The sequence below is a fragment of the Scophthalmus maximus genome, chromosome 8 (assembly GCF_022379125.1).
Source record: "Scophthalmus maximus strain ysfricsl-2021 chromosome 8, ASM2237912v1, whole genome shotgun sequence".
Taxonomy (NCBI): Eukaryota; Metazoa; Chordata; class Actinopteri; order Pleuronectiformes; family Scophthalmidae; genus Scophthalmus; species Scophthalmus maximus.
Window position 1 is genome coordinate 23073499 of NC_061522.1, and position 27497 is coordinate 23100995.

The window sequence follows — 27497 nt, forward strand, 5'->3', positions numbered from 1 at the left end:
ACATACTCCATAACCTTGAAAACTTGACCTAATCTTGCTCTTTTGTAAACTTTCCCGCCTTCTTCAGTTCTTCCACATTCTCTTTAGTAATTCAGCCTCTGCATCGGGTGGAGAAGTCTGACAGACGACTATCTGTTGTGCCGCTTGCCAATATTAGTAGTGACAGGAAATATACAGAATAATTACATGTTTATTTCAATCAAAACAATCTTTACAACAAAATGCGTTTCAGTCAGCAGTCCATTGAATGAAGAAGTAAAGTAATACATGACATGGGAGAATGTTCGGTACAGTACAGTCATTTGGTAAGATTCAACAACAACAAAGTCATGTTTTGGTTTGATACACTGAAAAGAAACCTTAGTTTAAGTCCATGAAATAATAATCCAAATATCCAAATTTATTCATCAAAAAGGTTTTTCAAGATTTTAAAACATCAAATGCATAGCAACTGGAATGAAACAATAACTGCGTCCTAACTAAAATCATATTGTGATTTATCAACAACTGAGTCATGATTGTAAAAAATCTAAATCATTTTTGAGTCTCCCAGAGAGTATCCCATTTCCACTATCCCACTTAAATGTTTCACATTAAAGAGGCTTCTACTTGCACAACATTATTAGTTTTGCCTTCCCTATAAAATTCATATCTATAATTTCTAAATAGAATAAAGTTTTTTCTAATAAAATATACTAGTTTTACATTGATTAGGAATGTGCACCAGCCTTCCTAATGAGTTAAAGGATCATTTCTTATCATTATTTGAGGGAGATGTAAAAACCTTCAGTCAGTTGCATTTAGAGGGTAAGACAAACGATGAAAGTGCATTCTAACTAAATAGGTTTTATAGAGCAAAGCGATACATGGAAATAATGCAAAACAAATATGTATGTCACCCCGTTAACCTTATTCATTTTCAGTGTGTTCTCCAGCACCTCATAGTGGACACAGGAAGTCATACAAAATGTGTAATGCACTCAATGCTGAAAAAAACTTTTAAAAAAACTTAAAACTTAAAAAATATATTTTTGACAATAAAATACTGAGCCAAGTTTTGGTAAAAAAAAACAAAAACACACACACCAGTCAGTATCATAAGTCATATCAGTCCTCTTCCCTCTGCTGCTGCGGTGATTCACCGCCTGCAGGTACAGCTAAACGTCACCTGGTTCACTGACCCCACTGCAGTGTCTCTGCTGTGGTGTCTGGTCTGTGTGTGTGTGTGTGTGTGTGTGTGTGGCATTAGTAGCTGAGCCAAGCCCTCGGAGCAGCCAGCGTGATAATTTAAACAGGGACGAATGGGTGTGAATGATCAAAAATAAGTGCAATAATTAATTTGTCTTCATTCATTTTAATATAGTAATGTTCGGGGTGCGATTTGTGGGGGGGGGGGGGGGGACAGAAGAGAAGAGGACAACCGTGTGCCACAGGACGGCTTTGAACTCATGACCTTCAGCACATTAGACACACGCGATAACAATGATGCAAAACAGGCATTTTCTTGCCACTGTCGCTACCACGCCTTCTAGTCTGTCGGCGAGTGAGGCTTACACACCGCGCAGCAGAGCATTCCACTAGCAGACCATCGCACAATCGCCATCTTGATGCCTTTGGCGTCATTCGGAACCCTGAGTCTGCAGAGTAGTGACTGTGGAGTGGAGCCATTCTATCGAGGTCCCACTGACACACACTTGACTAATCACAAGTCAGTCTCAGCTGTCAAGCCAATATTTTACAGTTTTTATAGCATCATATAACTTATTAAAACCAAACTTATCCAAAGCATGAACACTTGAAGGTGCAATGGTGTGATAAGGACTACATAAAATGACAGAAAACATCTCTGGGAAAAAATTATTTAATGGTAACTTTGACTTTTTCTTTTGTCCCATGTCCTTTTTGCTAACATGCAGGAGGCAGGGTGTATGATCTATACTGCAGCCAGCCACCAGAGGGTGATCCGGGGGATTTGACTTCACTTTTGAGAGCTGTCATGGAGCAAGACAAAGAGCAATTACATCAAGTACAAAACAGTCATTTCCTGTAGCCAGAAAGTGGCATATAGATGTCTTCAGGTTGGGACTCCTATTTAACGTTAAGTTTTGTTTGGATTGGATAATGCACATTTTAGTTACATCCTCTTCTTTCCCATAAAATATGGACATTTACTGCACCTGCAGGGCAATGCTATTCAATGAAAACTCCCAGTCTTCATAATAAAGGATCATCATAATCTTAAGACTTTTCTGACCCGCTCGGGGTATAAAACATGTCATTTCCCGTTGCCGACAGATAGCGCTACTGTATGACTACACCTCAATATGGGCATGTCGACGTCTTCAGATCAGGTCTCACACTTAATTGAAGTTTGGGGCAGATTGGACAATGTATATTTTAGTTATAGTGCCATGTCACCAAGGGCCATGTTGTTCAACAAAAGCAGAAAAGCGCCATGATTTAGGATCGCAAAGGTTTTTGGAATGCATTGACCAATCAATTTGATCATCTCTTCAGCGAGTTCGTTAAAGTATGACCCCTATAAATGGCAAAAATTCCAACAGTAAATTCAAAAATGTCAGACTTCCTGTTGAGTTGAGGGTGTGGCTCCAAGAACCTTATTTGTAAGTTGTGGGATGTTACATGTGACTGATGAAATTCCTACATGTGTGTGACTCAGGTGAATAACACCAGGGCCATTTCATTTACATTTTCCAGGGGTGGTCCTTGAGCAATTCTGTTCCAAACCCAAGACAAATACTCATGCAGAATTTATGGAGTTTTTAAACAGCCCTATATCGAATAGAAAAACAAATCTCGAATTTCTGTGCCCTTTTGTGATTGCTTTATAAAATGAACATCGATCTGATCGACAGATCAATGTTGATCAATCTCCTTTTGGAAGAATTTGTTGAAATATGACACGGGAAATTCAAAATGGATGACTTCCTGTTGAGTTTAAGTTGTGGCTCCAGGAGGCCTATTTGTCAGTGTTAGGATGTTACATGTGACTCCTGAAACATACAGTGACATGTCAATTCAAACAACTTTATCCCTACATGACGGGGAATTTAATAAAAATATTAAAAATAATATGTTCAAACATGTAAAAAATAATATGTTTCTTGCATCGTAAATGGTAAGGACTGTTAATAATTGATGACAAAGTGCTATTAGATTAGTGAAATATGGTATTTCATACAGCAGCATGTTGCTGCCACCATCTAACTAGACAGTATTCATTTTTCATATAGGCGCTCCTTTCCACGTTATATTTTTCATGTTCATTTTTCTTTTTTACAGCACAGTATACTATATGACTTCATCTTTTTATATGATGAAACATTTTTATTATCATTCATAATAACTTTAATTCATAATTATAATAACTACTATAATTATAACATGAGAAATATATTATTAATTTGGCTTCAAATGGATCACATAGAGCATATATTGGGTTCTGTCATGGTGGCAGAAACAAAATTTCAAATTTAGGTATAAAGTAATTTTGTAACTAAGTAATTGATCCATTTATTCTGTGTATACATTTTTTTTTATAAATATTTCTTTATCAACTGTTATTGAGTAAGTTAAGTCAATTTCTGAGTTCTAAAACTTTTTAGAGTAACCAGTAATCCTACCCATAGTGAAAAGCATTTATTTCGAATATACAGCATAGGGGTATTGGTGGAACCACATCAAGGTTTAATTTATATGAAACACAACATCATGACAGAGACACACATGCAGTACTGTACCTGCTAAATGCCAACAGCCCCAAGCCTTTATAGTTGTGCCAAATTACACATACTCTCAGGGACCAGCAGCCTGTGTAGCTCTATTTCTTTTACCAGTATGGAGTTCTGTATATGAATTTGCATAAATATTTTTTTTTTTCCGGTTCAGTTTAAAATGAATATCAGTTCGTCAGTATGTATCAGGATACAAATGTTATTTCCACTCAGCCCCTTCTCACAGATAGACCGACCAGTAGACAACATTGAAGAAGAGGAAAGTGAAAGGGAAGAGGGCTCTTGCATAGAGGTCAACGCGTTTGGCAGCAGCAGGTATGACAGGCTTCGGAGGCGGGGGCTTCTTGTTGGCTTTGTTTTGAGACTTGAGAGCCCCCATCACTTCGACTGGTTTACCATAACAGTCAAAGTTGGAAAGTTCAAAGTCTCGAGGTAAAGATCCCACGATGCTGAAGTCATTGGATCGAAGGTCGGACTTGGAGGTGCAAACTTTCTTACAGCGAGTTTCAACCACCTGGGAAAAGATAGAGACTGACTGAAATTTGCCAATGGATAAATGGATATAGTCACTCATTGCTGTATTATTTCAGTCATGAATCAGTAACATATGGATTATCCACGGAACATTAATTATTCATGATTGAAATGTTAGATGTGTTCGTTTATGATGGAGCTGACAGCACATAGACAGAAGAGAAAGCTTTAGTTTACTATTTGTTGTTCACTAAAAAGTCAATTATTGCAATTTGCAATGTTCCATCAAATAATAATTTTTCCCACAACTCAAAATTCAAAAACAAGCTTTAGATTTACCAAAATAAGCTTATTAGGACTTTCTATATAACATTTTAAAGGAGACATATTTAGGCCTGTCACGATAATTACGTTATCGACTTATCGAACGATACATGAAAATGAATCATGTCTATTGATCTTCATAATCGCCGTGTTTGTTGACAGTCAGTCACGCTGTTTCTGTCTTCTAATCTTCTCCGTCGCAGGCGCAGCTCACAAACTGAGTGAACACTTTTAGACAACATTTCTCTCAGCAGCCTTGCTTTCCTCTAACTCATTTAGCAAGATATTGCCCGCGCTGCTTCAGAATTGCATTAAATATCGCAATTACACAAATTTTATTCTGACACAACAAGACACAACGACAGAGCACTGTAGAATCTTTGGGCGACACGCCCCCGAGGAGAGGCAGTGAGGGAGACAGTGAGGACGGAGTAGGGTTAGGGTCTTTACCGGGTATCCGTGTGACAAAGTTGAATTTCGGTTCTTCTAATCGATTCTGTAAGGATGTGACTACCTGCCATATACGGGTCGTTTATTAGCTGCAAGTCTGGTCGCAAGTCTGGTAGAATCTGGACAAACAGCACCACACGACCTATAGGCCTTTAACAAAACCTCACATGATTCAGTTGCAAAAAATGACAATGATATCGTCTATAGCAATAATTGACATAATAATAACAAAAAGTAGTTATCGTGACAGGCCTAGACATATTATGCTTTTTCATTTTCTCCCTTTCCTCTAGTCTGTAATAGTTTTTTTGTGTATATAAAAGGTCTTCAAAGTTAAAAAGTCGATAGTCTCCCCGACAGAAAACACTGCTCCTGAAGCTCCTGAAACGCCTCGTCAGTATACCGCCGATACTTCAGTGATATGGTGACACCTCCATACTGCATGTCTAGCAGCCAGTCTGACACGCCCCCAACAAAGCCGGCTAAAGCGAGAGCGTGGAAGCTGTTGACCAATCACGACAGAGTGGTTCAGCTGGCCAATTAGAGCAGACTGGGCTTTATCAGGAGGGGGGCCTTAAAGAGACAGGAGCTAAATCTTAGTGTTTCAGACAGATTCTAAAAGAGAAGCTGCCCAGTATGAGGAACTTACTGAACATTAGAGCATGTAATCTTTTTCAAGTAAGAACCTGTTGTATATTAAGTAGCGATGATGTGAAGATGTATTGAAGAGAAGTCCGCCGACACCGTCTTGATTGTATATAAAGGTTTATTACAAAAAGACCAGGATCGATTACAAGCCCTGCAGAGCTTGGAGAGTGTCTGGCCAAAAAGACAACCCTCCCGACTCTTCTTGGGGGTTATATTTATAGGCCCATCGTTGGCTTGAGTAGGAACATCTGGTTCGAATCAAGGTATGCTATGTGAGACGTGGAACTTAAAGGGGCCACAAGGAGAGGTGAGGGGTCATCAGGAGGCCCCTAACTTGGCATTCCAAAGAAAGAGATGTAAACACATATTCCCCTCTACGAACCTGAGTTACCTGACCAGAATATGTCTCCTTTAAGGATGAACATGATGCTTATTACAAATAATAAATAATAAAGGTTACATAAATATGTTCACACACGCGCGTGTTTACCTGCAGTGTGTTGACATGTATGGGTGTTCCACCTGTCCCATTCACCGTGTTGTTGGTTTTATTTGACTGCTTCTTTCCTTCTTTCTCTTGCAAAGCTTTTTCCTTTGTGGCCATTTTGGTTTTCTCCTCCTCAATCCGTCTGGGGCTGTTCAGCATCACCTGCAGGGGAGAAAACAGAGAAGGAGAGAGAGAGATAGATAGAGAGAGAGAGAGAGAGAGAGAGAGAGAGAGAGAGACAGAGAGAGAATCAAGGGGTGGCATTTTTGTGAATTTACTGTAAGTAAATACAATGTACAGCCCATACAATCTTCTCTTTGAGCAGTTCATGCAGATCAACCGTGTCAGGGTCACTATGTCAATGTCTGACAGTTGGAGTCTTCAGTAATTATTTACATAAGAAGAATTAAGGGAAGAAAACATGTCTGTTATCAAGTTATAAATAAGGAGTGTCTACATCCAAGGTACAAGGCACAGCAAAGGTACAAGTTTTCATAGATAAGCCACAGTATTTTGGGGATTAAGTTGAGCAGATGAAAGCGGAGTATAGCTATTTGGCAATGTTGCTGCCTCCGGTACAGGAGACATTGAACATATCACAGGAATTACGAAATTAAAAGATTAACAAGGCATTTTGGAGCCAGTGTCATAAAACTAGATTTGGGGCGGGGGTCTTAGGTCTCTCAGTAGGACAATGAGCCAAAGATCACATCCAACAACACTAAAAGGATGGATGAGAAGGAAATTATGGACAATTTCAAGCAGGCCAGTTCTGACCTGCACTGAAGACCTTTGGAGAAAGAAGTCTGCCTTGTCTTGTAGTGTCTGAGTTTGGGATTTGTTTTGAAGATTATCTCTACTTTTGTGGCTTTTATATGTAGACTGTCTCCATATTGTTCAATATGATTATTGCATTGGCAAAAGTCACATTGTACAGCCCTACGATGTTATTTCTCTTCCTCCATTCTGTTGCAGTTTGGGGGGTCTCAGCTGATTCCTGAGACAGGGGTCTCTCTCGTTCATCACTACCAATGCACAAGGTGTGATGCAAAGTTTGTTTTGTCATTTTTCAGGGTTGCTGGCTGTATCTGTGTATTGGTGGTCATAATCTGTGATTGTTTCTTTTATTTGCATCTTTCTGAAATGGCTTTAACAATCTCACATCAGGACTTGAACTAAAAAGGTTATAAAAATCAATTGGGATGTCCAGTCATTATTCAATCTTTGCAATAACACCAAATGATTTTCAAAGATTTTTAGATACAGTATATTGCTACATATAAATGTGAAAGAAATATGATCTAAAATCAAAATTCCTTTAACTTCCTGTCCACTATATGGTGAATGCTACTTTGAGCTCTGTGTAGTTTCCTGTTCTGTCACTGACTGTACCAATTACACTGCCAATCACTTTGATTGGCCACACAAATGCATTCATTGCTAAATATTTTTATTACATTAACCTACACCCATGGCTGGTGTGCAACTACTGCTTTCTCCTTCTTCCTTAATCCCAGACTCTCTGACAAAGGAGTCTGGTCAAGGAGGATCTGATCCAGGGATAGATATGGAGATATAGGCTATAATTGTGTAATTGGACATATGTCAAAGTTTGTGTGTAAGAACTGACCTGCACCACAGCATATTCCACAAGAGACGAAAATCCAAAAAGCAGACAGGCAATGAGCCAGATATCAATGGCCTTTACATAAGAGACCTTCGGAAGCTCTGACGCCAAGAGCATACTCTCACTGGACAGTGAGAGTACTGATAAAATACCTAGAAACACACAGATGTTAACACATTACGTTTAGCACAACTAAGTGTTTATTTACAGATTCAAATCTCCTTGGAGAGAAAGAGAAAGGGAGAGAAAAGTAGTTGATGGTTAGTCAACATCAATGAGGTTGTGGAATGGCATTTAGATGATTAGATCAAAACAGCTTAAGTATGAACGGTCAACCTCCATAAGAACAAAGACAATAGCATTACAAGATGCAAGTGCATTCCACAGAAGTGCTGACATAGGGGGCTCATCTGTTCTGCTGTCCACAAAGATGCCAGAGTCAGTATTTAGTGCAATGCCAGGTTCACCCATATAGGGTCTGGGGTGCCATCTATAAAAGGTGCAATCTATTAAAGGGGTTTTCAGCTTGTAGGGAAGATGTGCAGGGACTGTGCTGTCCTGATTTTAGAGGGTAGATCAATCCACAGGTGTGTGACCAGGAGAGAATAGAGCCCTGACCAGTATTAGGGACCACAGGGTCCTCTCTCTGAGGTAGAAACAGGTACCCAGTTGTCCAAAGAGAGTCATTTTAGGATCTGACCATGGTGGGGTTTGAGGTTTTGAACAGTTTTCTGAACTACTGGGTTCAATTCTACATCCTGGTTCATCTTCAAAAGGTTCAGGATAATCCTTTTCACAAGTAGAAGTAGTGATCAGCTCTCAGGATAGTCGGAGAGAGATGCAGCAAAGAGGTTAAAGCTACCTGGCTGTTTCAGTTTAGAACGATGAACCAGTTGGTATTGCTCTGAAAGGCCCTACTTGAGAGTATACAAGGCCCTTTTAGAAATGTACCTTGTTAAATAAATGAAATGGCAATTCAATGTTGTTCTCATGTCTGATTGAGAGCCAGTTGTAATCTTACAAGGTCGGACCTAGTAACAAGACGGACATGAACACTTTTGCATCAGCACAGAGAGTGTTTTGACCCTCTAACCAAGATCACTATAATAACTATATGTGTCAGTCATCATCTCCTATGTACAATAATTAAGGAGATCTGCAACGTTAAAAAATCTGGTTTCAAGTTGAGAAGAGTCTTAATTCAGTCCAGTGTGCACAATCAAGGTATTCAGATCAGTCTTACAGAAATCAGACTCTTAAAATCAGTCTGAAATTATTATTATTTTTTTGACTTTTTTTGATCAATACTTACAAGTATTGAAATAATGATTTAATCAAACTAACTGTAATACTCTGTTAGACTGTCTATCATCCTAGCCTAGCACTGTGGTTTAATGGCAGCAATTTGTGTGCCTATCACATTCACTTAACATCCCACGCCGCTGGCCGCCTCGGTTCGGTCAGCAAGGGCAAATACTGGGACACGCTTCATTCTGAGCTCCACTGCGCTGTGTTCGCTGTCCACTCTTCCCTCACTTGCAATCTATGTGAAGCTCCTTTGCCATTGCTACTTCACTGTCTGGTCTTCCCACACCTGCTGCATAGCCCCATTGCATATTTTCTCAAATACTGTACCACTGCATCTGATGTTCCGGTGTCAATATAAAGGGACGACACATTCTTTACAGAGGTGGTTGGATAGTTTGAAATAACTGACAACATTTATATCCACAGCTACCACCAACACATCAGGAGAGCCTAATCCTAACCCTCCTCATCATATGAACCTCTTTTGGGAGTCAAAGAAGCTGAAGCCCTTCGAGACGTGCCTCCACTCTGAGCCTCCACGCCTAAAGGTTAATCTTTGCCTTTTTAATCCTCTGTCCATCCTCTCACATACAACCCACTTCATCCCATGAAAGGGTTGTTTTGATAGACTTGAATTACAAAACACCTTGGACTATACTGTAGAGTTTAAATTACACTCTATAGGAGATATACAGTATGCAGTGGAAAAGAAAACAAATTCGGATCTTTGTGTTTGACTATATACAGAATTGCTGTGTTTATCTGAAAAGTATTTACTACAAAGTCAATTGATGCAAATGCAGCATGTAAAATATGCATGTGTGGTACTCACCCAGTGGCACCCTTGCAGCAGAAGCATCGGGGTTTATCCAGAATGATAACCAAGACAGAACGACAATCAGCAAAGTTGGGGCATAAACTCCCATCAAATAGAAACCAACCTGCCGACGCAATGTAAAAATCACTTCAACGCAGGTGTAGTATCCTAGAAGCAGACAGAGAATACGTGATCATGAATTACTTACTATTCCTTTAGCTTTTGCAGGAGATAAACATCCATCCATCATCCATCCACAATCTATAACGCTTATCCTTTAAGGGTAAAGATTGGGATAGAGGTTCACCCTGGACAGGTTGCCAACTTATAGGAGAAACAATAACGGTGAAACTCAAGCAACCATTAAAGAAGTGCATAAAGAATATTCAGTGTCTTTTTTCCTTGTTGTACAGGATATGGCTATATTACACATGAGATAATGCTATTTGGAGCTGACAGAACAGCTACAGTAACTCAGATAACCACTCTTTAAAACTGTGTTGAGCCTTAGAGCAACTCAGAATGAACAACCTTGAAGCAGCAAGCTACAGCAGCAGAAGACTACATTGGGTTTTACAGCTGTCAGCTGAGAACAAAAATCTGAAGCTGAAATTGCCTCGGACTCCCCAAAACTGAGATGAACTACACATGAAAAATGTAGCCTCGTCTGATTAATCTGGTTATCTGTAGTCTGCAGATGTTGGCTCAGAATTTGCCATCAATAGCATCAAACCATGGACTAAACCTGCCTTGTTTCAGCAGTTCAGGCTGGTGGTATACTGGTAGGGGGAATGTTTTTTTCTGGACACCCTTAATACCAGAAAATCATTGTTAGAATGATAAGGCATTTATTGTACTTCAGTGGCCTCCCCAGTATCAAGAGGTGTTGAGATTTCTGAACCTTTGCCAACTAGGAACTACAACATGGGACTTTCCAATCTAGCCCCATAACTTCTATAAGACAGAGTTGTGGTACATATACATGCTGTAACAATAATTGTACATGTTGAAATATTTTACAATGATAATTAACCTTCTAATGATTCACTAGGATGATCAATATGAGGGGACATTAGGAGAAAGAAGTAATAGAGTTGACTTTTTTTAATGGTAGTGGTAACTTGCTAATGTGCTATATTCATAATTAAGAGTTTGTTATAATTATCAAGTGATAATTACTAACCTGTTCCTTGGTAGAACTTTGTGCAGTTTCCATATTTTATGTCCTCTTGTTTGATGTCGAACTGAGGAAGAGCAATCTCCTCCATCTGAACCGGGTCAGACTGCCACATGAACACTAGATCACTGGTGGTATAGCCAACTAAAACATAAAAATTTAAATTTATAACCCATTTTTTCACAATCAGCAGCTAAGGTATTACACACAATTGACAAATTATATGTACATTATATGCCAAGATATTTATGTTTTTAGTTTTTTTACATTCTAAACTTTTTTAGGACAAGGCAGACATTGGTATATGGGCATGCCAGTTAAGCTTAGCAACCTCCAAAATAGCAATATCATTGTGAATATTTCGAATGCAATCTACATCAGTATTAATGCGAAAATCCATTTCAAGATTAGATTGCAGCAGAAAGTTGTGTGAGAAACTTTCCCAGAAGAGTGAGGTGATTTTAAGGCCTGAAACTTTTTTCCCCCTTTTTTGCATCATGTACATTAATGTGTCCAAGCAAGATTAATTTAATGTCATTGGTGAATTGGTGCTATTTTGCTGATGAGTCCAAGGTGTACAACAAAGGCAGTGATAACCAAGATTGCTTCTATTTGTCTTTATTGTCTTTATTATGAGGAAAAAATATGTGCATCCCACATGTGCATAAATGTACAACATATTTGTTACACTTATTTTCAAGCTCAATTCTTTCATCCACCTTATATCCAGCAGCAGGTAGATGTGTTCAGTGAAACAGTTCTTATAAACTCAATGTACTCTACTTTCCCAGCACCATAGAGAGTAACAAATTTAGTGACTACCTGGTGGCCATATTGGAACATTTACCAGCTTAAGGGCCAGTTAAAAGGAGAATGAATATTGGACTTACACTTATCAGATGGACACAAATGCTACTCCAGACAAAGTCTATAGTTTCTTTGTATTTACAGAATGTCTGAATATATATGACTGTTTGCTAGCATGGCTGTCATTAATTTCTTTAAGGTTACAATATGCCTATATGTTGCCTATGTGGGTCACTGAGGAAGCCTACAACTCCATAAACGGAGGTATGCAAAATTGCTTGCCGGGGCTCAACGACATGGCCGGACAACAAAGGCCCAACCTGCAGAGGATTTTGTAGCCACATGAGCAACAAGGCTTCTCTGAGAGGTAAGAGTGAGAGGGAAGACTTGCTCTCCAAGGCTGCTGAAAAGTGCGGTCAGTAGCTCTGGAGGTGTCATGGACCTGACAGTGAAATATTGAGGAAAGGAAGTGACCATTTGAAAAACCACTTGACTAACCGGCCGAGTCTAGGATGTATCTCATTCTCAAAATCTATGAAGAAAATCTTGTCCCGGGCAAGGGGCTAGATCATGTAGACCTTTCAGCTAAAACACTGAGGGAAGAGGGGATCAAGTTGGTAACCCCGGAGTTAAACCACTCACTTGATCCACCTGCGGAGTCTAGGTAGTATCTCTTTCTCAGATGTGCGATAAGGGAGATTAACATCTAATCCTACACAACAGATCTATCAGAGGAGTGTGTGTGTGTGTGTGTGTGACAATGTCTGTGTCTCTGTGTGTGTGTGTATGTGTGTGTGTGTGTGTGTGTGTGTGTGTGTGTGTGTGCGTGTGTGTGTGTGTGTGTACTCACAGCTCTCCAGCTGCATCTTACACAACTGCGTGTCCATTGGGAAAAGTTTAAGATCCAAGGGACAAGACAGCGTCACCGACAGCCTAACACACACACACACACACACACACACACACACACAGAGAGAGATACACACAAGGTTAATCGGAAGCAAGGACAACACATCGCTATTCTATTACAGGGCAATGCAAACTGAATTTATCATTTGTCATTTTACCATTGTTGAAGAGCTATGGCAGCATTTACTGTGCATTTTTAAAAGGGGCAAATGTTGATAGTTTAATAAATGTATCAGTTTCATATAAGAAGCCATGACTTCTGATTCAATTCTTGTCTGATCTCTACTTCAAGAGAACAGACAAGAATTGACTGGATCCAAATAACAAAAAAATGATTTACTATTATCCACTAACATGGGTTAGCAGCAAGAACTGGCATTAAGTTAAGGCTGCTCAGTGGAATAAATGAACAACCTGAATTCATTAAATCAGGCTATGGTGGAGAGAATATGTTTAGGCTGTGTATTCTAAGGCTATATCACTAACAGATGCTAAAATGTCTCTTTTAAGGATTAAAATTCTTCAGGATAGAAATAAATGGCTTCGTCTCCTTGGATAGTACAGATGTGCTGTTGACAAAATCTTGGCTGGAACCCAAAAGCATCATTGGTCGCCTGGCAACAGAGGTTCTGCCAGTGGTCTCGGCTATTTCAGGGTTTAAGACCTGTCAGCACGCTCTTCCTTTTTGCAGTGTAGATTTCCTCTTGAGTAGGCGTGCAGCCAGCAAAATACTGACAGGAGGCAGAACAAATTGCGGACTTACTCTAATTACTGCACTGAGCTGAATAACTTTAGAAGGGTGGTCTTCTCCCATTGTTTTAACCAAAGAGTTATTCCTATTTTAAATTTCATATCTCGAGTTTACAAGGCTTTGGACAAAGGAAGATTTGAAGTTCAAGTGATTCTCTATCCCAGGTTAATTTCGGGAATCAAAGCATGCCTGAAGAAGGTAGTGGTGATATTGTTGAGGAACTCTTCATCTTCCCTGTTTAACTGCCATAAACCATCTTAAATTGCCATTTATGCTGGTTTGTTAGTCAGAGAGCCCCCGCTCGAATGCCTAGCCAATCAGGTCATAGTTACTTTTCACATGGTAAGGTTGATGCTAAATGTCCTTGCTGATGTCACAACTAGAGGTAACCTTGATTAAGTATATGGAAAAAGAAATTTAAAGTGTGTGAGTACCTCATACTGATCAATACATCTCCGTTCCTGAAGATGAAGAGCAGAATGTTGTCCTGTGTGACATCATGGAAGTTAGCATTTTTCTCATTGGCAAAGAAAAGGTCAGGTTTCCACAAACACTGGAACATATTTGGGTCCACAGTTAGTGCTTCACTCTTAAAGTCAGTCGGAAGTCTTAGGCGTGGGTCATTCCATCTCTGACGAAGGAATATATTCACTCTGTAGTCCTGTTGAGAGAGACATTGTATTAATAATTTGCACATGGCTATTACACTCTGCCACTAATGTCGAAAATATTAAAAATCTTTATATTACAATGTTATGTTTCACCACTGTGAAAGGTTTGGGTCACCCAGATTATGAAAATACATTATTTAAAATTGTGCCAGGTGTGGCGTCAGGACTGATGCATTGCACATTTTGCATCACTTCCTTTGTTCACTATGTGGATGTAGAAAATATGCGCCAGGGGCCCAGTATGTTGTTCTATAATGTGTAGAACTGACAATGAATATTTTAAGTAAATCAAATGATACAGTAATTGTCACTTTCTGTTGCCAGTAGATGGCTCTATGACTATGAGGGAGATATGGCATCTTAACGCCTTATCATATGGGGAAGTTTAGGATAGTTTGGACAATGTACATTTGAGTTACCACCACTTCCTGTTTCAAAAGCATCAAAGTTCACCATGCCGCCAGGGACATGCTGGTCAACAACAACTCAAAAGCGTGTAGTGTTCACAAGTCTTTAGATTTCGCTGAGCCATATTTAAGTCAATCTGGAAGAGTTTGTAGTACAAGTAGAATGCTGGGACATTCAAAAAGACCATCCTGTTAGTTTTATGGTATGGCTTCAATCTGCTTTTTTGTAGATCTAAGTAAAAGTGCTGTAGTATCATCATATCATTTCATATCAATCTATGCCTTTAGGCTTATACTCCTATTAAACATGTGAACAACAGATTGCCAGTAAGTGGTGATATCACTATGACTGAATATTAATTCAATTCAATTGAATGAATTTTATTTGTATAGTGCCATTTGTATAATCACAACAAACATTGTCTCAAGGCACTTTACATAGTGAGGTCATTATTACAATTTTACAGGGAAAACCCAACAAATCCCACAATGAGCAAACACTTGGCGACTGTGGAGGAGAAAAAACTCCCTTAGCACGTTAATGTTTTCAGGCTAGGACTATTATCAAATAAGACTGATTGGACAATGTGTAATTGATAAAGCTAAAAAGCTTTACAGCTGTTCCGGACCTGGCATTTGCTCAGGCCCTTACAATAAACAGAACAGTTGCAATAGGGTCCGCATACCGGTTGATTCTCAGGCCCTAATGACATTAAGGGTGTTTGATGTGTGCGTCTATGTCTCACCATAGTTGTCTCCTGGATGGACCCAAAGCTGTTAATGAAAATGTTCACCTTGGACTCAACTGGGATACCTGAAACACACATACAATATAAACATAAACCACCAAGACATTTCATTATTATACATACATTTTCTGATCACCTAATGAACTATTATATATTTGAGTGACACCTTTTCCACAAGGAATTTCCACATGAATGCAATGAAAGGACGTACATACAGTGGTAGCACTGCCTCTCACTTTTACATTGGGGTTAAACTACTTAAGTCCAACATGCCAGAACTGAGCAGAGGATTAAGGGCCAAGTACCTACAGTCAACACAGACAAGAGTCTAGACCCGGGGACCCCTTTACCTGTGAGGGTCACTGATAGTGGAACACTGAGATGAATTCTGACAGTTTGATGGGTTGGGTACCACTGTTGTACCACACATGTAATTGCTCTGTCTTTGTAAATGCAGTTCTGCATGCAGATTGTGTGACCATAACAATGAGACTGATGGGTTCATGTGAACACAATTTGAATTTTATTTCTTTAGACCGGTTAAAATGACCCGCCATCAATGCATCATGGATACATTTTGTAATGTATTTTTCATCATTGACTTAATTAGCTATCTTAAGTTGTACATTTCTTTAACTGATACGTCTGCTTTCACCCTGTCAGAGACTTCTCCACCTAATTTTAGCTGAACAATTCCTTTTTCAGACAAGAGGGGAGGAGGAGCAGTAGCTGACACCCACTGTTGTTCTCCCCTGTCCGTGTTTCATGTTCCTTCCCAATGTGTCTTTTTCCTCTGTGTGTGTGTGTGTGTGTGTGTGTGTGTGTGTGTTCCCAATCACCCCACACACCTGGCACTCATCCAGTAGTCACCACTGCAGTGTGAGTACCCCTGCTCATACCTGACTGTACTGTTCACCATTGCAGATACAACACTGGAGCCAGATTCTGCCAGATCCAAAATTTCCCTACGTGCCCATTGAACCAGTGTTTGAGCTAAAAGTAGACATTACTAGACGATACCTAAGTGTAAGCTGACTTAAAAGTCACCACATACCACTGCATTGAACAGTATGTGGCAACACCCAATAATGAATCTGGGTACAACAGCAAATGGTGCTACTGTACAATACTTGTCTGTTAAACAAAAAATATTATTAAAAGCAAGTCATTGATAATTGTTTTATCCTTGAATTCCCTACTGGTGACATTCCACCTTAAAATGTTGCTAGTAGCTGGTAAACTCAAAACTAAAATTGGAAACTCATCTTCTCATGGAAAATGCACACACAAGTTCACTAGTTGGTCATTTTCTTTCCAAAAATAAAATGTTTGTCACCACTTACCTGAATAGTTTTATAGCATTACCTTGAAAGTTGGGCCTAATTCTTGGGTCATAACTGACCATCAGACGGTTCAAGATATTGGAGGTAGAGTTAGCCGGAACCTGGGCCAAATCTTCTGGCGACAACTGGCTGTAAAAAGGGATATATTATATTACCAGATGAAAATAAGCAACATCCAAAACTAAAACAATGGAAATATAGGAAGTGTTTTCTATTTTCTTCCAGAAAATCATGCATATGTGTGAGATTACTGCAAGTAGTCAGACTTTCAGATTGAGATAAAAATAGCTATAAAAAAAACAAAAACATTTTTGTTACTTCAGACCTTTTGGTCTTTTTGCTAAAGGCTTCATTTTCCACATTAATGGGTGTTCAAAAACATTAAACAAGTCGTCTTTAGGACCCATATGTCTGTTATGCAAAACAAGGGTGATTGTTAGAGATCATTTGACTTTATCTTCTCATTTGCCAATACAGTAGCTCCTTTACTGCACTGCACATTGTCAGCTAATTTCACTAATCAGTGAAACAAAACATGATAATTTTTGTTGGTTTATTTTGCAGAAAAAAAGTCTAATTATACCATAGAAACCAGAACAATCAAGATGTTTATTCGTTCTCAGAGATAGTTCTGGTCCCTCTCTCATTCAAACAGATTTCCATCCATCCTGAGACAGCCTGGGCCAATAAAGACCATTTATCTAAAATGATTTGATATGACAACTGAAAGGAGTGCCACTAATGCATTTTGTTAATAGTCAAGATGAACTTTACACATTTTATTGCTGTGACTGGTTGGAATCAAAAATAAACTGAGAGGTTCAAGATCCATTTGCATGTCCACGTGTGAAACATGTCTGGAGTCATAGCCAAAAAGATTTGAGACTGTAATGTGATATTTCAGTTTCTCCTTTTTTTCAATACGTTTGCAAAAATTTCATGAATAGGTTAAATGTATTCATGTCATTTGTGGGATATTGTAGATTGGTGAGGGGAAAAGAATTGAACCCTTAAAAGAGTGAAGTGGTCTGAGTACTTTTGAATGCAGTCTATAGGAGTGTACATATATTTGAATGACAATAAATGTATGTGAGAAAAGACACTATGTATGTAATGTGTATATGTATATATCACCTAGAGGCCTGGGAGCCTGAAGGTTCTGTGCAGTATCTTAGCTGTTCCTAGGACTGCGCCCTTTTGGACAGAAATCTTGGATGTTGTTTCTGGTATCTGCTGGAGCTTCTCTCCTAGTGTGGGGGTTATAGCCCCGAGTGGTCCGATTACCACTGGCACCACTGTTGCCTTCACTTTCACTTTCTTTTCTAGCTCCTCTTTCAACCCTTTTTTTTTTAAAGCTTTGCATGTTTCTTCTTCTTGATGTTGCTGAGGGTTGGGATTGCTATATCTATCACTACTGCCTTCTTCTGTTGTTCATTGACCACATCAGTGTCCGGTTGGTTACCCATTACCATTTTATTAGTCTGGATGTTTAAATACCATATAATCTAAGCTGGGCATTCTTGACCACCTTTGGAGGTGTCTTCCATTTTTTACCTTCGGTAGTCCATAGTCTGCATAGATGTTCCTGTACACTGTGTACACTGCCTGTAACTTAAATTCTGCTGTTATGTGCAGGATGGACACAGGAACCTCTTTGCACAGCCTGCACCAGGAGTCCGGTTTGATATGGTAGACCCGAGGCTCTATCGATCATGTGCTCAGCACCTGTGCCATGATTAGTGCCTCTTCTGTGACAAAGTACCTTCTGTAGTGCAGCACTACACACTATCCCAGCTGTGAGCAGACCTGAAACCATGAAGCAATAGCTAACGACCGGCCGTGGTATACTCTAATTATACCACAGTAAAGGGGCGTTGTTCAGCCCGACGCAAAGCGGAGTTTCGATTTGACTACATAGCCGTGGTATATGCTCAATATACCACGGCTATGAACCAATCAGATCCCTTGATTTGTGCTACCCTTTTTATAAGCTGATATACACTGCAGCAATAGTGTCCCTAAATATACTTGGCTTCAAGATGAACAACATGAGCCATAGAGAGCAGTATCCCCCATGGAGAGGAAGGCTAGAGGCCTAGATCAAGGCAACACAGAGAGAAGTTAGTCAACTATCAGAACTACTAAGGTTTGGTGGAGAAAGTTTTACCTAAGAAACACATCAAACTGTCTATACCTGAGACACTGGAGACTGCCAAACAAAGACTCACATTTCTGGCTACCCGCCTGGAGAGGCACACTAGAGAAGTAGATGACAGGAGAATAAATTGAGTAGGGTAGTAAGATGAGAACAGAGCCTCCCAGTGCTGACCAATCTGTGGACCGCCTGCACATCCAGACTGATAAAATGGTGGTGGTCAACAAACAACAGAAGAAGGCAGTAGGGATAGATGTAGCAATCCCAAGCGACTGCAACATCAAGAAAAAGGAAAACTAGAAAAGAGTAGCTAGAAAAGATGAGGAAAGTGAAGGTAATAGTGGTGTCACTCGTAATCGGAGCCCTCAGGGCTGTAACCCCCAAACTGGGGCTCCAGCAGATTCCAAGAACAACATCCTGGATGTTCTCTTTCCAGAAGAGTGCAGTCCTAGGAACATGTAAAATACTGAGCGGAATCCTCAGGCACCCAGACCTCTGGTCTAGGACCTGAGCTTGAAAAAGGAAACACAAGATCGCTCACATGGGGCGAGAGGGGAATTTTTGTTTTTATGTAATGTACTATACTACCATTGTCTGAAATAATACCTGAATAATGTGGCACACTGGTCTAATGGAATGATGGCAAACTGTAAGGATAATGTTGATAGTAATAGCAATATAAAGAGAGGATGTGTTTGGACAAGAGTATACTTACGATGGACAGACAACTTGCTTGCCTTTTTTTCCCTTCTTTGGGGATTTCCCGTCTATGGATGTGGTCAGTTGCCAACAGCACAGGAGCAATAACAGCAATATCACCAGCCTCAACCCAGCAGCCATTGTGCCTAAACAGAGTAAAAATGGCCTAAACAAATGCTACATGTGACACAAAATTCAATATTGACCTTAATGTTTCCAATGTAGTGATTTTCTTGCTAGATTTGGTGATTTTTAAGACCCACCATTGGGGACAGAGGCATGTTAAATCAACCATTCATTTGCCAGACAGAAATCTCAATAATCTGGGAATGTGTGTAAAAAAGGGCAATTTCTTATCCCCATGGTTGATACACTCTTGAGCAGTAGAGTTCCTTAGATAGTAGCAGCAGCATCCTTCAGAGCAACAAAACAATCCACGCCAGGAATATGAGCATGCACATTCAAAGGTAGGGATTGTTTTCTTTAAGAGACCCAACCACTCGATTTGATTGATCACACAGATATCAAAATGATATGGGTTAGACACTGAGATAATTCTAAAGTAGCACAAGAAACAAATCACAAGGACATGTAAGTATCTACCACTTGGCTGAGATCAATCTGGATCTGAGGAAGGACAGGGGTTGCGGTCGAATTGTCAAATTTGCTTAGGAAGTTTCCTAAATCTTGAAGTCACCCGATGTATTTCATCGGCAACCATGAGAAGAGCTGTTCGGATTCTCTAAATGCATAGCAAAGGTGTTTAGGGTATACTGGACTTTCCTATGCGAGAGGAAAGGAGAAATAGACACAATTCATTGCGGCAGCACGATTTAACATGACGCGCAATGCTCGTCAATTCAACCGACGTAGAAGTACAAGAAGAAGAAGAGTATGAATATGACCGAGAAGGGACGCACGTCATCATAAGTTACCGTTACATATAAATCAATTACATCTGATGCACACTGTGGTAAAACACACTGAAACATGCTGATGGAGCCGCTGCGTTTTTTGTAGTCCATCTTCGGAAAAAAAATTGTAGTTTCACCATGGCAGACGCACGTCAATAACATCCGCCGTCGCATGATTACGTATTAAAGTGTAAGTGGAGTCGGATTTTCTGAGCAGCGCTGTCGGCTTTTCCTAAGTTTGGTGAATCCTCCTGTACACCTTTCCTTGACCTCTTGACATTTTCCACTGAGGTCAAGAAGTAGTAGATAGGAAGGACGATTCCAATCCACCCCGACGTATAGAAGTAGGCTTATGATGAATGAGAAACATGTGTGCTCCTTTGCAGCTCCAAGGGAAAATGGTGGCCACTCCCTCCACAGACAGACACACACACAGGGAATATGCAGGAGAGGAGAAGAGAGGGCGAAGACAGCCAGCAGAAAACACAAATAACAGCAAATACTTGCAATGATTCCTATTGAGTTGACTGCTACTTTTCACTTTTTCATATTGCAGTGCCTCCCTTATTGAATGAGTATCAATATAGAAGCTTATTGATTAAATGTAGCTCTAGCGTAAGTTCAGTCAGGAAGACTACTATCACGCCCACACATGGCCGTAGCTCTGTCTTCATCAATCCTGCTGTCAGCCTCTCACGCATGCTCAGTTTTTCCTGCTGTCGTTTCGCTGGGCGTCACTCAGTGGTTACCAGCTGGTCTCGTCCGTCCAATGGCGCGGCAACACGCTCGCCTCGTTAGCCTATCATCTCGATGCTGTTTGCTCAAATATGATTCTCTCTCCCTGCCTGGTTCCCTCATGCCGTCGTGGGTATGCACACCCTCCACCGCCCCATCACCCGGCCGATCTGCTCCGTCTCGGCAGATTCTCATCTGATCTCATCAAACCCAAGTCATCATCCACCATCACCACCAGTGTCTGGGCTCCATGGGGGGATTTACGTCGCTGGGCTCAAGACCAATGCCTTCATCTACAATATCTCCCCATGGAGTGTAAGCTCCAAAGACTCTATATATTTTGTCATCACATATCATCTGCTAATTTTGTAAGCAATTTCTATTTTGTCATTCAATGGTCTCTCCTGATTTAACTACCTCCCATCCTTATCTGTCCGTTCATCCGTTCATCCTTCCACCCCTCCATCCATTTGTTTGTTAGACACGCCACTGATTATTATTGATTTTTACCTCATTGTTTTCAGAATAACACAGTAATACAAGGATTGTGGGCCGTCACTTCTAGGTCACTCCAGCAGTTTTCATGTCAAAATGAAAAAAAAATTGTTTTTATTTCACATGTCAACTTCTTGTTTGTATTTCGTAATTACACTTTTCATCACTAATATTTGATAGACAGACAGTGTCAAGACTGACAGATACTGTCTGGAATTATGTATAATTTAATAAATTTCATAATTGAACACTGAATATTCATAGTAATAGCAATTACTACTTTTACTTAAATACTACAGCACTTGTTAAGTAACAGTGCTGTAAAGTGGATATATTAACAGTTATGATATGTGTGCGGTTCTTCCACCGTCTTTCCTTATCAAAGGAGTGATTTAAATTGCACTGGAAAGCTTATGCAACTACGTAATTAACTAAAATCTAGTCATTGCCATCTGAACTAGTGTCTGGCTGATAATACTGATAATGATATTTGGATTGAAGGATGAACTAATTAATCAGCTAACGTCCATTTAAATATGTATCAATTGCAGAAATATCGTATCAGATGGGCTATAATTAGGATGTAAAACCTAATTATGAACATGTTATCAAGACCCCTTTGGAACCTAAATCAGTGAACTGAACTATGAACTATTGATGGGTTTGAGTCAGAGATGTAGAGGACTAAAGTATTTTCACATATTCTTGCTTATGAAGCAAGAATGGACCAACCTGAAGGACATGTTTGTCTAATTGATGTTTAATTTCTTGCAGAAAAATGAATTGATGACATTGAAAAATTTGTTTTTGTATTTCTGTGTTGTGATTTTGTAATAATGAATTGCCTCGTGGGCCAGTTCAAAGACTATTTTTGCATCGCTTCTGGATGCTTGCCAGTCCCTGCACTGCTTGTCTCCCCGTTAGTATGTGTGCTGCTGGCTGGGCAGGTTTATGGTTCCCTGCATCTCCCGCCAACTCATTCAACCACCTTCAATTCAATCATCAATCAACTGCCTCCTGCTGCAGCAGAAAAAAGACCGGTTTCCAACACCACTACTCTGCCAGATCATCGTATTCCCTGTTGTATTCCCCTCTCTAAACCTTTTGGAAAGCTTTTTATAAATTAGTGCCTGCCTCGCCCGAAACCCTGTATCTTTCTCTGCTCAGGATCATTAAGCCCATTTTGCCTGCCACTCTCAGACACAGGCCAGCTCTTCGTAGGCCAATATCCATCTCTCTCACATGTAATGCATGACTCCCAAAAAGTCCCTGCTTGGGGTCTGGTACAGAAAATACAGGAACCTTTGGGGGTGGGGCTTGCAGTGCTGAATTGGTCAAGTAGGCCTACTCCAGCGTTTTATTTCAGCCGGTCAATAGTACTTGTCTCTTTTCCAGCATTGACTCAGTGATTCCATTCCCAAAACAGTAAATCATGATTAGCAGTAGCACAATTTGAATCTCCTCCATGTTTGCTCTTGTAGTTGTTGTTGTAGTGGTGCTTAAATATACATAGCATCCTCATTGTTATATAGGCTTCTGCATTACTTCTGCGTGGTGGACCAGAGTGGGAGCAGCTTGTTGTAGCCTTCGGTTGTTCATATGTGAGCAGGCTAATGTGCTTAATCGCCCCTGGTCTTTAGACCCACAGTGGAAACGCAGGTGAACAAAGGTCTGCAGGAACCTTTCCTTGCAAAACGTTCCTGGGACTTAAAGTGTTAGATAATTTCAGGCATTTCACACAACAAAAACACCAATACAATGTGCCACCCATTATGTTGTATGCATTGTCATGCATTAAGGTAACGCACGGTTCATAGCGTTAAGCATATGATTTGTACGCTTATTATAAAGTTTGACTACATTATCTAATGCTAGGCAGCTAGGCTTGGAGTCTGGAATGGTTAAGAATGACACTGGTTGAGCCTAGTACAAGCTACAGTTATAGCTCAAATCCAAAACTATCTGGACTTGTGCATGATAACTATGGTGTTTATTTAGTTCCAAAACTTCCGCACATACAAACCACACGCGTGCGTATAATACAAAAGAGCAGATCAACACTCAAGGGAGCATTTTTACTCTGCACGCTCACAGAACGTTAGAAATAACTGTGTTATGCATTGCGTCTTTATTTTCCTGTAGCAATTGTAAAGATTGATAACTAACATAGCTAACTCTCACGATCTGCCCTTTAAGTGACCTTATGCATGCACTTTGCACTTTTTTGTATTATTTCCTGGTTTATTTTGGATAATCAGTTGGCTGTTGCTTTACTTCATGCCATAGTGTGATCACCTGCTACGCTCTAACATGTCTCACCTATGTCTTGTAAGTCACTTTGTTTCCCCTCACATGTTGTCAGTCTGCACCTTTCTGCTGTGTCATGTTGTGCCAATGCTCAGTTCCCTCGTGTTTCCCAGAGTGGTTTGAGCCTGGATAACCTGTTTTTAATGTGTCTGCCTGTCTACCTGCTGCTGCATATGTAAGCCTGTTTAGTACTGAAATCCTTAGTGATAACATTAATTGGTTTTGGCCTCTCTAACTATCAAAGACCTTGCCTGTGAACCTGTGGAAGCAGATGTCCTTCGTGGACGTTGCCGGCTCTGTTGGTGCTGCTGGAGGTCATCTAGACCTTGGGGCTTGCAGCTTTGAATTGTTGTGTCTGCTTGGAGATTAGTCATCACAGCTGTGACTCCACTGCACTTTCTGTCTTAAATTTTTGTGTTTTTCAGATCCACGCTCCATTTTTTACATATTTTTTATTTGGATATTTATATATATTTATAAGCGCTTTACAGTATAAGTCACATTCACCCATTCACACACACATTCATATACCACTTCTGTATACAGCGCTTTTTCTATCACACATCATTGATACACAGCTGACGCGGGCAATTTCAGGGTTAAGTGTCGTGCCCAAGCACACTTCGGCATGCAGGCTGGACGAGCGCGGGTATCAAACCATCGACTCTCCGATTTGTGGAAGACCCTCGCTATTCCCTAAAGCCACAGCAGCCCAAATGCGTCTGCAGCTTGAGTACATTTTCCAGCCAGGACCTGAAAAACAGCAATTTATTTATTGGCGTGGACATAAACAACACACACAGTGGGCCCCTTTATGTTGTCGAGCCCACGGGTTTGAGTCCTGGTGAGCCTGTGCACTAAATCGGCATTGCTGGGGGGAAAAAAGGAGGGAGGCGAATTAGCTCTAGCTGACTCATCAAAAATACACACACACACACACACATAGAAAGACGCGCGCACACACACACACCCACACACATTAACCTTGGAAATCATCGTCATTTCAACAAAGCAACCCTGGGAGGAGGCACGACAGTGAGTGACTCCCAAAAGGTTGGCGTGCTCGGCCTCTTAAAGGGGCAGAAGGCAGTTGTGTGGATCTGGCCGTAATTCAGCCAAATAAAACATGCTCCAGAGCACAACCTCCACATAACATGGCTGGAAACCTAAAACAAGTTGAGCCATTTTGATGCCATCATGGGAGAAACTGGACAGGGAACATGTATTAATGCTCCAGGATATAATAGACAAGTTAACCAAGAACCCTTCTCACCCCACAATGATGTGCTTTCAAAGTTACACGGTTAAATAATTAAACTAACTAAACCAAAGCCCGTCCAGGGACACATCTAGCCTCCAGGCCAGCAGTTTGATCTGGCCAACGTGGCAATTCACAAATACAAAAAATAAAAGATAAACACAGAAACACAATTCTCATGACAGTAAATAAGGTTTTCAGCACTAGTAACATAACAAATGCAATGAGTTGCAACGTCCATCAGGGTGGTCTGCCACACTATCCGAGAGCAATGGACAAACACAAACTGTTATGTGGAAGTAAAAGACTGGACAGTGTGTCAAATTTGCAGCGACGTGCACGAGGTGGTGAAAAAGTCCCAACTGAAGTGGCTTTTACAGCTCGAAACATGCAGCTCAACTGGACGAGTTGTAAGGGAAAGTGCACTTGTACAAAGTTAACGCTCTTTGGCAGAGTTTGGTTGTCAAACAAGACCATATTCTGACAGAGAGAATATGATGCAGGTAAGTGTTGTAGAAGAACTTCTGTTTCATAGTGTGATTTGTTTCGAATAACAGACCAGTGGATAACTGACATGGGACAAAATACTGGAAAAAACACTGAAGGACACTGTAAGAAATGCCACAAGAAAATGTTGATATTATTATTAGTATTAAGGAATTGCTGCCAGTGCGAGCCACGCATGGCACTGCCAAGATGAGGAGTGGTTTGAGCAAGTTAATTTGGCTAAAACCAGCTGCATCATCATCATCATCATCATCGTCACCATCGTCACCATCGCTACCATCTGACGTCAGATGCCTCACCAAAGAGAAGCCGTTCCAGAGATTGCATTCGACACGTCGGTATGATATACTGGGGGTGATCAGTCATTTAGTGTGACCCTCAGAGGAGGTGATAAACTCTTTAAAAGCCCTGGATTGATTAAAAAAGAAGCTTCCCCACTCCTGTCCTAGGCCCAGCAACAGGCTCGAGTTGATTCGCCAGTAAAACCGGTACTACATTTGTTGTGAAAAAAAAGCACCCCCGTCATGTTGTGATCCTCATAACATATGCAAGAGTAAGGCTGTGTTGTAACTTGTGTTGCCGTGAGGTTGTCATACTTTTGGAAAAACAACCCGCAGGTTGTGCTTTCTCTGCCATGATTTACACTATAGTTTAGTTTTGTACCATGAGGCTATAGCATATCTTTTACAAAGGAGGAGGAGCTAACGCCTTTGCCTTTTTGTCCTCCAGAGGACCTACAGTACCTTTATGGGTTACACTGTTCACAGCTGTTTCCTGCTGTCGGTGTCTTGACACATTTCTGATGTATTACATAGGATATTATTAAATATGCAGCGAGTAAACTCTGCCCTCCGTAACAATTGAACAGCCCGGGAGCACAGTTAGTCCTGAGGAGGGTAATTTCACTACAGGGAAAGGGGGATGGAAATTGGTACAGGCGATTTAAGTGTTTGGGGTGAGGGGGGGGGGGGGGGGGGGGGGGGGTGGATACTGCGGCGTTAGACTACACTGTCAGGACGCAATGACACAGCGCTGAAGCTGTGGTGGTCTCACACACACACTCACACACACACACACACACACACACACACACACACACACAGACATCGCTTTCTATCTGTTATGGGGGAGACAACTCATGTGATATATTCCACACACAGGTAAAAGACAAGTTAAACACATGCAGACAAGGACGGGACAACACCGGAGCCTCAGGCTTACAACACTGACTTGCAGTCTGCAATAAACATGATTTCATACTCTCTGTTCTGCTCTCCTCTCTCTCTCACACACACACACACACATTGATACACACACATACGCGGTATCCCACAGTTCCAATTGCAGAAAACCATAAGACACAGAGACATTGCATATATCTTTGATTCTTACCTCTGGTTGGTTGCACTATCAGTGCTGGTGCATTACAAGTAATCAGTGGTTAGTCACTGAGATGCTGTTCGGGCTACAGCCTGACTGTATGTCCTCTCTCCCCCTCTCTCTTCCTCTCTCTGCTGCGCTGTCCTGTGTGTGTGTGTGTGTGTGTGTGTGTGTGTGTGTGTGTGTGTTCCTTTATGTGCACTGCTCTTGCATCCTATTCTGAGTTCCCCTCTGCATGCCTAGGGGGGAATAGCACAGTACCGTTATTGACTCAGCGTTCGAACAGGTGCTGAAATGTCTACGTCATCATTAGACTGCTGTTCACTGATTAGTTAATTTGTTG

At 40.6% G+C, this 27497-nt stretch overlaps 1 protein-coding gene across 1 annotated transcript; it reads right to left on the minus strand.

Moving 5' to 3' along the window:
• Window positions 1–172: 172 nt before the first annotated feature.
• On the minus strand, window positions 173–27297 carry LOC118313081 (glycine receptor subunit beta-like). The gene is made up of 11 exons (XM_035638314.2): window positions 27167–27297; window positions 19575–19704; window positions 16727–16833; window positions 15359–15426; window positions 13969–14195; window positions 12725–12807; window positions 11074–11211; window positions 9906–10058; window positions 7769–7917; window positions 6142–6300; window positions 173–4269 (listed from the first exon to the last, which is right to left on the minus strand). The coding sequence occupies exons 2-11, from the start codon at window positions 19697–19699 to the stop codon at window positions 3976–3978; spliced, it is 1503 nt and encodes a 500-aa protein (XP_035494207.1). The 5' UTR covers window positions 19700–19704; window positions 27167–27297; the 3' UTR covers window positions 173–3975.
• Between the last annotated feature and the right edge of the window lie 200 nt (window positions 27298–27497).

What these genes read in the sequence shown, in the direction of transcription:
- LOC118313081 (XM_035638314.2), bottom strand. Translation starts at nt 19,699, where the DNA reads ATGGCTGCTGGGTTGAGGCTGGTGATATTGCTGTTATTGCTCCTGTGC. An exon ending in TAAGATGCAGCTGGAGAGCT is followed by an intron (nt 11,212 to 12,724) that starts GTGAGTACACAC and finishes TTTATGTTTTAG; the next exon opens with TTGGCTATACCACCAGTGAT. An exon ending in AAAGTTCTACCAAGGAACAG is followed by an intron (nt 10,059 to 11,073) that starts GTTAGTAATTAT and finishes GTCTGCTTCTAG; the next exon opens with GATACTACACCTGCGTTGAA.